Genomic DNA, 12,170 nt, shown 5'->3' on the forward strand with positions numbered 1-12,170 from the left:
TGATGGTCTAGGAACTACCCACACCAAGGAATTTCCAATACCGGCAAAGCACAGGGTACTATTTGCACAACAATGGGGAAAACCCAGTGCTTTCTCCACTGGCAGATTTATTTGCAGAGACACAGGCATTTTTTCCAGGGTGGCTGCCAAACTATCTCCTGAGCCTGTCTAGCTAGCACCTGGACTACTCAGCAGGGGGCTTTGCAAATACTCTCCTCCCCTTTGCCAGGGTCGAGGCAGCCTGAGTGATTCTGTTTCAGGCCTGCTGTGGCACCTTAATCTTTCTAAGCTGCTTCACTCTTATTCCAGGGCCCTACCCAAGCACGGCTGGCTGGAGGTGTGGCCAGGGCAGCTCTGTGCCTGAGGCTGAGGGCAAGGGCCTGAGGAAATGGTAGGTGTGAGAGAGAAGCTTTCAGTTCCTGGAGAACTTCTGTGTTCTTCACAGTTTGAATGTTCTGGGAAGTTGCAACGAGTCTGCGTGTAATTCTTCCATGGCAACTTGAAAACATGGCAGATGAGAGGGGCTGTCAACTGTGGGAGAAGAAAGGAAACTAACAGTGATTCAGCACAACTTACGTGCCAGTCTCTGTGTGCTTCCTTTTTTGAAGGTTTGAGAGAACTCACTGCTTTTTAATGTTTACAGTCATCCTTGAAGAGCCCTTCCTCTACCCAATGAGTGTTGTGTTGCTGAGCAGAAAACCGCTTTCCTTAAATGAAGGTTTGACAGAACTTCCTTGTTATTTGAGACCCGTATTCTTACTTAGAGATCTGCTCCATCACACCCGACAAGATCATTGCTTTCCTTAAGCAGAGAACTCCTTGTTTATTTCAACAAACATTTTATTGTACCTTAGTATAAAGATGAAGCTCCTTTGATTAAAAGAGGTCTCAGTCTGGTGGCCCCTGAGATAATATCAAATTACCTTAGAGATCTGAGGCATAAAAGCCACTGAAGTTGATTATCTCTAAACTGTCTTGAGTGCTAATCATTTTCCTCTACTAGGAAAATCTCCAAGGTCCAAGGGAGAAGGGTCCCTCCTTCTGTGAGTTCTTATGATTGATTTTGGCATATTTAGAAGGACTCTATGACAGTGGGCAGGAAACAAGTCCTGGAGAGGGAGGGAAGGAGGGCTGAGGCAGAAATGCCTTGACAGACTACTGCATCCAGGCAAGGTATAGCCAGCCATGAGTGATTCCACCCTAAAGACCTGGCTTTATGTTTTCCGGGCAGGCCTCCAGCCCCTAGTCACTTGGATTTAGGTGACCTTGGACCTAATATGAAAATGTAAAATGTATTCCTGTGCAGTTTTTTTTAAATAGTATTACCTCTTTTCCTTTATATATACTCTCCTTGTGTTTTATGCCTTTTAAAATACAGGTATTCCTGGATTCCAGAACTTGGCAATACATGGCAAATATTTGAAGTGTTCCTATAACCTTTATTCAGGGGCATCTATTCCTTACCTTGGTATTTGTTAGTAAATTAATTGTCGAAATGTGGTGTTTTTAGCTGTTAGTCTTCAAGAAAAACTTGTAAATTATTTATGATGATAAATGGAGATAGCAGTGAATAAACCCAGCATTTTCTTTATTATTAGTTTGTAGAGTTTATACTTCCAAGTAGAACATGAGTCCTGGCAGACGTGGGGACATCTGTGGAACAAATTTTTGTCATCAGAGGTTGGATCACTGTTGAGAATGGTAGTACATATTATTCTAGACCAAAGCCATCAGATAATTGAGAGTCACGAAAGTAATGATTTGGCTCTGTATTTTTAACAAACCTATCAGAAAACATTACCACTTACTGTAACTTTTTAGTAATTTAGTCACTACCTGGATTGTCCAATCTGGTTTCAAGCAGATCAATTTCAAATAAATAACAAGGAGATAAAGAGTCGTTATACTTCAAATGCCTTCTTCCTTCTGAGTGCAGGTGGAAGAGGGGGCAATTCTTTTTTTTTTTCCTCTCCAATCAGGGAATAAATATTTTGGCATAGAGGGACATAAACACGCTCTTTTGCCCAACTAAGTTAGGAGGACTAGAATTTAAATCTGTGCCATAGATAGAAACATGACTTTAAGTGAAAAAAATACTGTTATTATTCACTAGTTTTGATATTGCATTGATTGTATGAATAGGGTCAAAATAGAATTTTCATCATTCAGGTGACAGTAAATGAAATCTGAGTTTAAGGAGACTGTCTGTAATAGTAGGGAAGCCAGGAAGGGAGGTACAGCTGTGAATGATGGATAATAGAGTCAATTTCAAGTAGGTAAAGGATTTTTGCTAATTCTTCATGCTTCCTGATTCAAGGATAAAAGAGACAGGATTTTAAACCAAAGTGAAAGAGATGAAGGAAAGTTTCAAAAGCCACAGGACCAGTGTTCTTAGTATGAAATACGCTGCCAGTTATCATGTCTAAGGAACATTCTAGAAAGGTTTTGGAGAATGTACATTAGTACTTAGTTCTGAGTCCAACCAGAGTAGAAACAATAGGAGCTCTCACTCCACTTATTTCAATGCAATATTTGCCATTGTTTGACTTTTGGGAACATCTCCCCTTGTTCTGAGAATCGTTAGACATTTGCAATTGGTGAATGACAGTCCACAACATTGTTTTGAGCCAAAAGCTTTTATCATTTAAAAACGTTGAGGGCTAATGAAAGTTAAATCTGTGAGAAGAGTCTTTAAAAAGAGATCTGACCAATTGTTACAACAGTCTCAAGTCAAAAAGATCATTTCTAGAAGTTGCTTGCATTCACGTGACGCTTGTGTAATTAAGCATTTTAAGGAAAGCAAAGCTCTGCCATTGACATTAGCCACAACTTGCCTGTTGTCTTCAAATGAGACACAGGTCCAAAAGTTAAATGTCACACGTTTTAAAAAAAAAATCAAACGGCACTGAGCTTGTAATGTATATTTTATTTTGCACAAGCTTGCATATATACTGCACATACATTCAGTTTAAGAGAAGGTGAAAGGCACACAAGGCAATTGGACTACTGTATCCTTTAAGTGGTACAAAGCAAAAGGTAAAAGTTTGGAGAGTATACAAAAGCTTAAAACACACAAAGTAAAACCCCCTACCCGCCCGCCCCCCAACAACTTTTTTTCTGTTTTAAAATTTAGTAGCTGCCAAACTAAATTTTTGTACTTTTACTTTAAAATCAATTGTCTACTGCACCTTTTTATTTTCTTTTTAATATGGACAGGGAGTCTCATTTTTTTTATCATATCAATTAATATTACAGTACATCCTTGGTAATACAAAATTGTACACCTTCATCAAATAAATTAGGATAAATTAAACCAATAAATTATGCAAAGTCTTCAGAACAATAGACAACAACAAAAATCCACAATTGAAATTGCCTCTAGCTAAAAAAAAAAAAATCAAAAATTGACTTTATCAGTTCAGTTATTGTACTATATTCAAATCAAAGGGTCTTTATTACAAAAAAAAGAGCTTAATAATGCTATTTACAACATATTGCTAAATAATAGAAAGGCAGTGTTTTGTCACGGTTTATACTATATACATATGAGAAATGGCTGGGACGACATTGGGAGAAACTATGACCTTGGATTTTTCTAGGTAGCTCTGAGACCAACCCCAAATATATTTGTTGTTCTAATTCTAATTCTGAAGTGGCAATATGCAATTTAAAAATGCCTTTTCCTCCCATGTGGAGGATGCGAATATTTTTAAAATACATAATGAATGCATTTTCACAAGAGGGCCAGTCTGTTTGCCTTTTCCACTCATGCTTGTGCATTTTAGGGGGTATCCGATTTGAGAGAGGGCTCAGTTGAATGACTCAAAGTCCAGACGCTTCCAGATCCTGTTATATTCTTAGAAGGATAATTATAAGAAGATGCAAAGGTTAAATGCCAGTTTTGATCCCAGCTCTGAATATGAACACTTTAGCTTTAGTTTTATAATAAGATGGTTTACAACCAACAGATCGACAGAAAACAAAACTGCATTTCCTTCAACATAACATTTAAGTGCAATACAGTAACTGCTTACTCATATAAATCAGTTACATTCTTTTAAGGGGAGCTTTTTGAAAACAATGCTTCTTGTAATTTGCAAACACAGAGTTTTGTACCAAAAGGAAACATTTGTACTATTCACACCAATGAATATTCTATAATATACATGGCAAAGAGATTTTGCTCTGTCCTCACATGTACACTGTTTTCAGGGAGTCTGTAAACCACTTTTTCTTTGATGAATTTATGATTGCTTCCAAGGGACATCCTAGTTTTAAAGCCCCCAAATCTTTAGCTTTATGACTTAGTATTAACCTGTGTGTGCGTGCGTGTGTGAGTGTGCGTGTGTGAGTGTGCGTGTGTGTGTGTGGTGGGGGTTACTTACTTAGTGTTTCATGTACATAGAAAAGAAATTTCATAAATTTACAGAAACTGCATTACCCTTGCCCTTGACATCTGATGAAAGAGGCTGTTATCTTTTAAAAGTAGAGAGCAGGATTTTCAAGAATGCTTTCAACTGCCTGTACAGTCACTGTAGTGTTCCTAATAAATTCAACAGATGTTGTGAGAATGTAGTTATTTATTAAAATCTCATGTCTTACGTAACAACAGCCATGAGGTTAAATATTTACATTGCTTTATAAAAGTTCCCCTTTACTTTAGTGTTTTTGTTTTGTTTTTTGTTTTTGTTGTTTTTTTAAAAATGATATTCACCCACATCCCTAGCACAGCAACAAAGATTCCGCAAACATAAAACACTTTAATTAAATAATACTCGGAGGCACAAAGCAAACTTCAGGAGTATGTGGGTGAACGTTTCCTTAAATAATTACTACGCCCTACCATCTTCCACGTGGTTTTACCATTTAATGGGAAATGTCCTCCTTAAACAGCCAGAGATACAGTAAGAATTAAATGTTTTGTTGTTGCAAATAGAACATTCTTTTCACAAAACGTAACAAATGTCTAAAATAGGTCCTTAAATCTAGATAGGAAAAGGTAAGCTTTCCACTTCACACGCATATATATATGTATATTTTTACATGTGTGTATATGTGTGCATGTATCCTCATGTTTACCCACCCCCACACACATATATAGCACATGGTATGAAATATTGCTTCTATACTACTTTTCATCAGGCTAAGAAAACACAAGATTTGCACCACAGTTACAAAAAATTGGCTTCTACAAGAATTTTCAAAACTCGGATGCTGCTCAAACAATTGAAGAAAAAATAATTTGCGGTATCAAACTGTTCTAAAAATTCTCTTCTTCAAAAACGTATTCTCCCGCTTTGTTTTAAAAAGACACAAAATATGCATAGCTATCAACGTTATGTCAAACAGCCAGAAAAAAAATCTAGTGTTTATTGCAGCTGTAGTAATTGGAAATAAAGTCAAAAAAGATGAAATCGAAAGCCACAGAAGGCACAAGAACAATTGTACTTGTGGGAAAAAACTGGTATTTTTGAAGGATTTTAAAAAATCCCCCCGCTGGTGCATTTTAGGTCTAGGCACAGACTATAACCTCAAGTGTATATGCAAAAATAATTTCGGGTTAGCAGAAAATAAGTGGAAATGTGGTATTTCAACATGCACTTTAGACTTCTTTTTTCCTATGTAAACTGTCCTCATTCTTCACCCTCCCACCTTCCTAGAAAGTTAACTTTCTCCCAAGTAGCCAATTTTTTCACTTGGTGAGAGTTGAGCTGAGATCTGAAAGATGGTGATTGAAAAAAACAAACAAACAAACAAACCCAGAATTGTTAAGTAGGAGTTTTGAGAGACAGGCTTTTGTCACTTTCCAATGCACTGGGAGGCACGGGAGTTGGTCGTAAAAGAGGAAAAACCACCTAAAAACAAAAGTGATCGAGTTCTGTTTTCAGAACAAAGAGGTGAGCTTATCCTCAAGTAACTTCTACTCTGAAATAATTTCCACGCCTCAGTGAACATTGAGCGGATGTTATCATAGATAAGCACGTCAACATTGGTTGTGAAAACACACTTTTGCTTAATTTGTCTATTTAAATTAGAAAGGCCGGGGGAAATAATACTAACGATCCAAATAAGTCTGCAATCAATACTGGATTTGCCCCAGATCAGAAGATACTCGCTGTCTGTCTACATAGGTGAATACACTCCGGTTTTGCCTTCTACCTTGCAAATGGCAACACAAGGTTGATAGGAATTACATGGAACAGCAAAGACCCAGTTGTATAATGACTCGAACAATGAATTCATACTCTTTCACATGAAGCAAGGCAAAAGAGTGTGACCACAAGTTGAGATTGCTTCCCTACTTTGTGCCGATTGGATTCTTTTTTTTTTTTTTTTGGTTTGCGTTTTATTCCAATGTAATGATTATCTGAACACATTTTTCCCCCCAAAGCAAGCCAGAACAAGAACAGATTGGATCTGATGGCTCTGTGTGCGCTGTGTAGGGGAGCACGAGCCGGCTGATGCATTTATTTGGCTGTGGGTGCACAGCGAAGCCAGTGCAGTGTTGCTGCACTCCGTCCACACTGCGCGAGCCTGTTAGCCTCCTGAACGAAGCAGGGGCATCATAGGACTGTGCCGTTTAATTTAAAGTCAGCAGGTTTTAAGGCTTTGTGCTGACAATAATTGCCTCCATACATTCCTGTCCATCAGCAGAATTTATAAATGATGTTAAATTACAGCGATTGGGTCAGCTAGTTAGTCATATGGGTCAACCGGTATTCTCCAAAGTCAAATGTGATTTTGATAAAAATTAAGGAAAAATGGTATTTGTGTTCTATATAATCTAAATACCAGGTTTGTTCCTGTGTCATTTTAAGTGTGTATCAAATTGCTTAAGGGGGGGAGGGGGGTTGGAAAAGCCTATTAGGATGAACAAGGAATTCTTACTGCATCTGCACACAAAATCCATCTGAAAAAACAAGCGTGAATGCCATACGACTTTTTAAAAGCAAGTATGGGACACTGTACACCTTTGAAAAACTGGAAGAAAGAGAAAAAGGAAAAAGAGGAGAACCATTGAAGAAAGCATAAAATAGCAGCTAGCTTTCTTATGTATGCTGAAATTGTGTCTTTTGGGTTTACCCCAAACTTCCCTATGCTATCCATACACTGTTCGCACATTTTGGTCAGTACTAGCTTCTGAATTAGAAGAGACTTTATCGGTTGCTTTAAAATGCTGGACCTAAAATGAAGAAACACTTAATTAGACTGTCACCACTTTGAATATCCATCAGGGTACTGTGGAATTGTATATGAAAATGGGTCATTCTTACATGTGCTCTTCTTCAGAGGTGAAGATCAAGTCAGCTAACAGCTGTCAACAAGATTCTAATGCAGGCAGGAATTTTATGGTCAACTTGGGATGTCCTTTATTCCTTACTATCGAAAGGTATTCAGAAACTAGTATCTTTCTGAAAAACGTGTTAAACATTCAGCAGAAATTATAATTCCTTGAAGCACATAAAGTTGAGCAAGAGTAAATTTGAAACGTACGCACCTTTTAATATCTGAACTAAGATAACAGAAAATGACGTTATCGGGGGCTTTTTCTCTACAACGAAGGATATATACTCGCTGAGGATGAAGAGCCTATTGTAAAATTTAGAGAGGTAATTTGAAGATCACGTATGAATTTCTAGTCTCATCTTGAAGGAGTCTGTTCTGTGTAAAATTGCTTTGCCTCCGTAAGAACCTGGCGCTAGCTTGGGCTATTTGCTACTTCTCTTTGGAAAGGCTGGACACCGATTCTTTTTCTTTTTGAAATTTGGCCTTTTGGGGTAAACTTTTTGAAAAGTGAGCTGTTTATCTGCCACTGAAGTTATTTTTCAACGTGTAATAAAAAGCTACTTACGGAGTTCCAACCAAACAAAATATTTAAGTTTAGGTAGTGGTCTCATTGAGTTTTCTGGCCTTCTTAGCAGTAAAAACAAGAGACACCCCACTGTCTGGAGAGCGATGCTGTGTCACGGGCCTCCCTCCACAAACTGCCATTTGCGATAAACCATCAATCACGCAGAGGCACCTTTGAAATGCCTTTCCTTGCTAATATAGATTTTACACACATCAACATTCTTTTTCCCTGAAAATTAACCCTATTTTAAAGTCTCCAAATGTTAAGGGCCTTGGGCAAAAGTAAACTAAAGACAGAAGGAAAAATAACCATCCCCTCGCAATGGAAAACAAAAGGAAATAAGCAAAAGATGATGAGGAGGAATTACCAGCTGATTTCATAACACATCCATGCCTCCCATACACATATATATGAAATCAAAATCTAGACACATACAACTTGGACATCCAAAGGGGACTGCTACTATTCATACATTCGGAAAGAGTTGTTGAAATTTCTACTCATGAAGCAGCTCTTGTAGGCAGTTCGGGGATTTGAAAATCTCAGGGACTTCACTATCCAGCTTGCAGATGACCTTGTATATGGCCTTCTTCCAGGAAGGATCAACATCTTTGCCTGCGATAATGGCATTGAAAAACTCTCGTAATGTGATCTGCGCAACTTCCAGGAATCTCTCTGGAACCTGCTGATACAAGGAGACAATGGCATTAATAAAGTTTTCAGTTTCAAGTCTCCAGTTCTTCAAAGGAAATTGAGCTAAGTTTTCTTTCAGAAATGGGCTTACATGGCACCTGTATTTGCTAAAAATGGCCGGCCTCTATTCTCTTATGTAAAGTTGTTATATATAGTAGCATTGTAATGTGGGGTTGATAGCTTTGTGAAGTTACAAAGGGACTTGTGCAAAGGATACACACACACTTATTGGAAAACTAGGATCCCTTTCTAAATATTCGGGTGACAAAAGGGGACATGCTGTTGGGATTCCCCACTTTCTAAACAGATGTATTCCAGGTGCATTTCCAACTAATCTTTCAGAATTTCAATCCTATTTCCTGTTCATTTCCATTATGAAAACAAAATGTGTTCCCCAAAGTAGAATAAGAAATGATGGGCCTTTGATAGAAACGAAACCCCCTGTAAATGAAGAAAACCTAAAATTTGTTTCCTACGTAAGCAGAAGATGATTGACTCAAATGCTAAATTGGATATGAGAGTGATAGGCATCACAAAGTACTCTACATAAAGAAAGGAATGAGGTAGTGACACTAATATTGAGTCCCCAAATACAAATTTGTAGTGACTCCAAATATCCTGCATCAGAAAGTACTTTACTTTGAGATTAGAATTGCTCCACGAGAGTGATTTATGCAGCTGATACTAATAACGAAGGTGAAACATTTTTGGAGTGCTTATTACGTGTCAGGCACTGTGCTGTGGACTGACTGTGAATGATGCCATTCACTTCTCCCAACATCTCTATAAGGTGTCATTATCCTCTTTTTACAGTGGAGAAAACTGAGGCTCTGAGAGATCAAGGTAATTTTTCACGGTCCTTATTTTCTAAGACAAACATTCTCCAAATATTCTTTTTAGAACTTCTATTTGTTCATCCTTTTCTTCCACAGTCCTTTAATAGACACGTGCATGGGTGTGTGCACCCAGGGTTCTTAATTGTTCATTTAACAGTTTGACCTCTTGTCCGAGGAAAATGGGTAGCTATTGATATACTACTAAGTACAATTCTTTGTCAGTTACTCAAGGCAAAGCATCCGCACCAAGATAAAGGATTTGCAAAACCATTTGGTGAATTCATAATTTTCCAAGTACACACTGACACTCAGTAGATTTCTTTAAGTGGGGTATTTATACATTAGTAATGTTTTATTTTCATAGGAAGTGCAGCTATACGTGGCAGTAAATGCACTGTAGTCGTATGTGTGGACAAATTTCCATCTCAGTTCACGTATGCCACTTAATCAAAGTCAAAAGGGAGGTATTGTCATGTTGAACATATTTGATCTTTTTCTCCCCACCTTTACTCAATTTGTACAATGGACCATTTTATAATGATAGTAACTATTAAAGATAGTTAAAATGATCACAGGCATCCCTGTTTTATACATTTAAAATTGGACAAAGAAGGTCACTCCTTCCAATGGTCAGTCACTTGTCTTTTGTAAAGAAAACTTGTAATTCCCCAGAAAAAGAAGGGACCCAATCGAGGGCCTCTCAGAGTCTAGAAACAGTGAAAATTTTGAGTAGACGCTTCCAAAGACATATGCGCTGGCCAAGTTCTCAGGACACAGCTCCCCCAAATCATGCAAATACTGCCTTGTCCTCCATGGATGGGCAAACCCATACACCCCCACGGCCATTTCTCAATGAGAATTCACCTGGATTTTCTACAGAATGTTGGTGATTTCTCCCCCAAATTCCTGAAGATAGATTTGTATTTGTGGAACAGGAGAAGCCCAGAGGAGAGATTAGCTCTCCCACTCACCTCACACTAAATAAAAAGTCATTAAGCAGCCTTTCGGAGTACTCTCCCCTTTTCCCTCAAAGATAATCCTTCACATTTTATCAGATGGGCATTATTGAGGGAGGGAATCTGGCTGGAGGACAGTGAGGCAGTACAACTACACACTCTAACTCCTTGGTTTGGGAGCTGTTAGCCAAATGTTACAGAAACATAATCATAGGCATTTATTAAAATAAACATTTCAAGAAGTGTGGTTTCCCCAGCCACTGGCAACAGAGGCATGACGAAGATCTATGTCCCTCTGACACTTGGAGTCTCAGCATGGCATGGGAGCTGTGAAGGACAGCGGGTATGGTGGCTGCTCCAGATGATGTCAGAGGAGGCCATAAGCCCCTCCACACTAAGGCCCCACAGGAGGGCTGGGGCACTGGGGGCCAAGGGAGCAGAGGTATTGTTTGAGATCATCAGAGGAGGAAGGTGCCTCTAGAACAGCATCAGCATTCGAGGAGGGAGGGAAACGTAGTTCTAGAGTTTGCCTGAGAACAAATCAAAGTAACTTCTCAGAGCGGGGGGGTGGGGGGGGGTCGGGGGCATGTGGCTTCCACCCTATGGTTATCATCCGCCATGCTTGGTAATGGTTTTTAGTGGGTTCTATCTTGTGTTAAACATTCATTTCTTTGGGTAGCCATCTTGGGCCGTCCTTTCCCATCTTTTGTATTTATGTCTTGTGTTGTTTAATTTTTCACCTACTTCCATAGAGTTGTAATGAATTTATCACAAGATGTCTTTAGATAAAGAGCCATGGTTTCTATTCTGTTTCTCCCACCACCTCCCCCGCCAACGCTTAGTCTTTCATATTGAGAACTTGCTTTCTACCTTAATCCATATCTAGAGTCACACCTACCTTCTCCCTCAATACTTAAGAAAAAAAAGAAATTTTAAAATAACGATTAAGGAAGATAGCAGTTAAGGAGTTGGACTAGATCTCAAAACTCATTTTATAGGTGAAGAAAGACACTACGAGATGAATAAATTATGAGAAGACTCATGTGAAATAACACGTTCAGGTGTCATATCATTTAACCACGCTGGCCCCTTCTTAATGCATTTTCAGTAATTTCTATTTATATTAGGCATCAAAACCTGGACAAACTGTAGATCTGTGACTGAGGGAAAAAGCCACAGAAGAGCTAGTAACTTCAAAATAAATGTGAATGGTACAAAGGATTCCCAGGGGGAGACTTGGGTTATTGGTTTATGTTCGAGAAGGGATGAATACTTTTGGAACAAATGAAATGGTTTGCTAATTTAGTGCTTACTCTGAGGCAATACTCCTACAACGGATTGGGCTGGTTTAAAGCAGCGGATAATGAGGCCCTCTAATATTAGAGCAATTAATCTTTTTTGGTGGCTCCAGGGAGGTGAACTGATGAGTAGCAACTGATCTTCTCAGAGAGTGGTCAAGGAATTCCACCCACAGGTAGAAGTGTCACCCATGAGCAAAGACACCCTCACCTCTCTGCTTCAAAACTTTCCCCAACTCCATGTAACAGAGTAAGAGGGGGGTCCTTTCTGATTTTTGGGGGGTCTATCTTAGAATTCGGGCTTAGGAGAATGATGTTGCCATATTTTTCTGTACCTCTTCACACCTAATGGATTTCCAATCACTAACAAACATCTGCAGAAAATCCCTTAGTGACAAGTAATCCCTTATCTCGGTTTCTTTTAATAGAACCCAACAATGTGCAGAATGAACCCCAGAGTATCTCCTCGGCATCAGGTGGCAACAGTCAATCAAGGCCCTGGAATGCAAGACAATGCAGGCTGCTGGGAGGGGGG

The 12,170-nt window shown here is 38.8% G+C and overlaps 1 protein-coding gene across 2 annotated transcripts in view; it reads right to left on the bottom strand.

Annotated features, from left to right (window-relative positions):
• Positions 1 to 8,205: 8,205 nt before the first annotated feature.
• Positions 8,206 to 12,170, bottom strand: part of PROX1 (prospero homeobox 1) — a 46,826-nt gene continuing 42,861 nt past the window's right edge. For both annotated transcript variants that reach the window (XM_039249514.1, XM_039249515.1), the window contains exon 5: positions 8,206 to 8,534. In XM_039249514.1, coding sequence (XP_039105445.1) covers positions 8,349 to 8,534 — 186 coding nt within the window. In that variant the 3' untranslated portion in view covers positions 8,206 to 8,348. The remainder of the gene's footprint in view (positions 8,535 to 12,170) is intronic.

The sequence above is a fragment of the Hyaena hyaena genome, unplaced genomic scaffold, assembly GCF_003009895.1.
Source record: "Hyaena hyaena isolate Hyena2069 unplaced genomic scaffold, ASM300989v1 scaffold_339, whole genome shotgun sequence".
Lineage (NCBI taxonomy): Eukaryota > Metazoa > Chordata > Mammalia > Carnivora > Hyaenidae > Hyaena > Hyaena hyaena.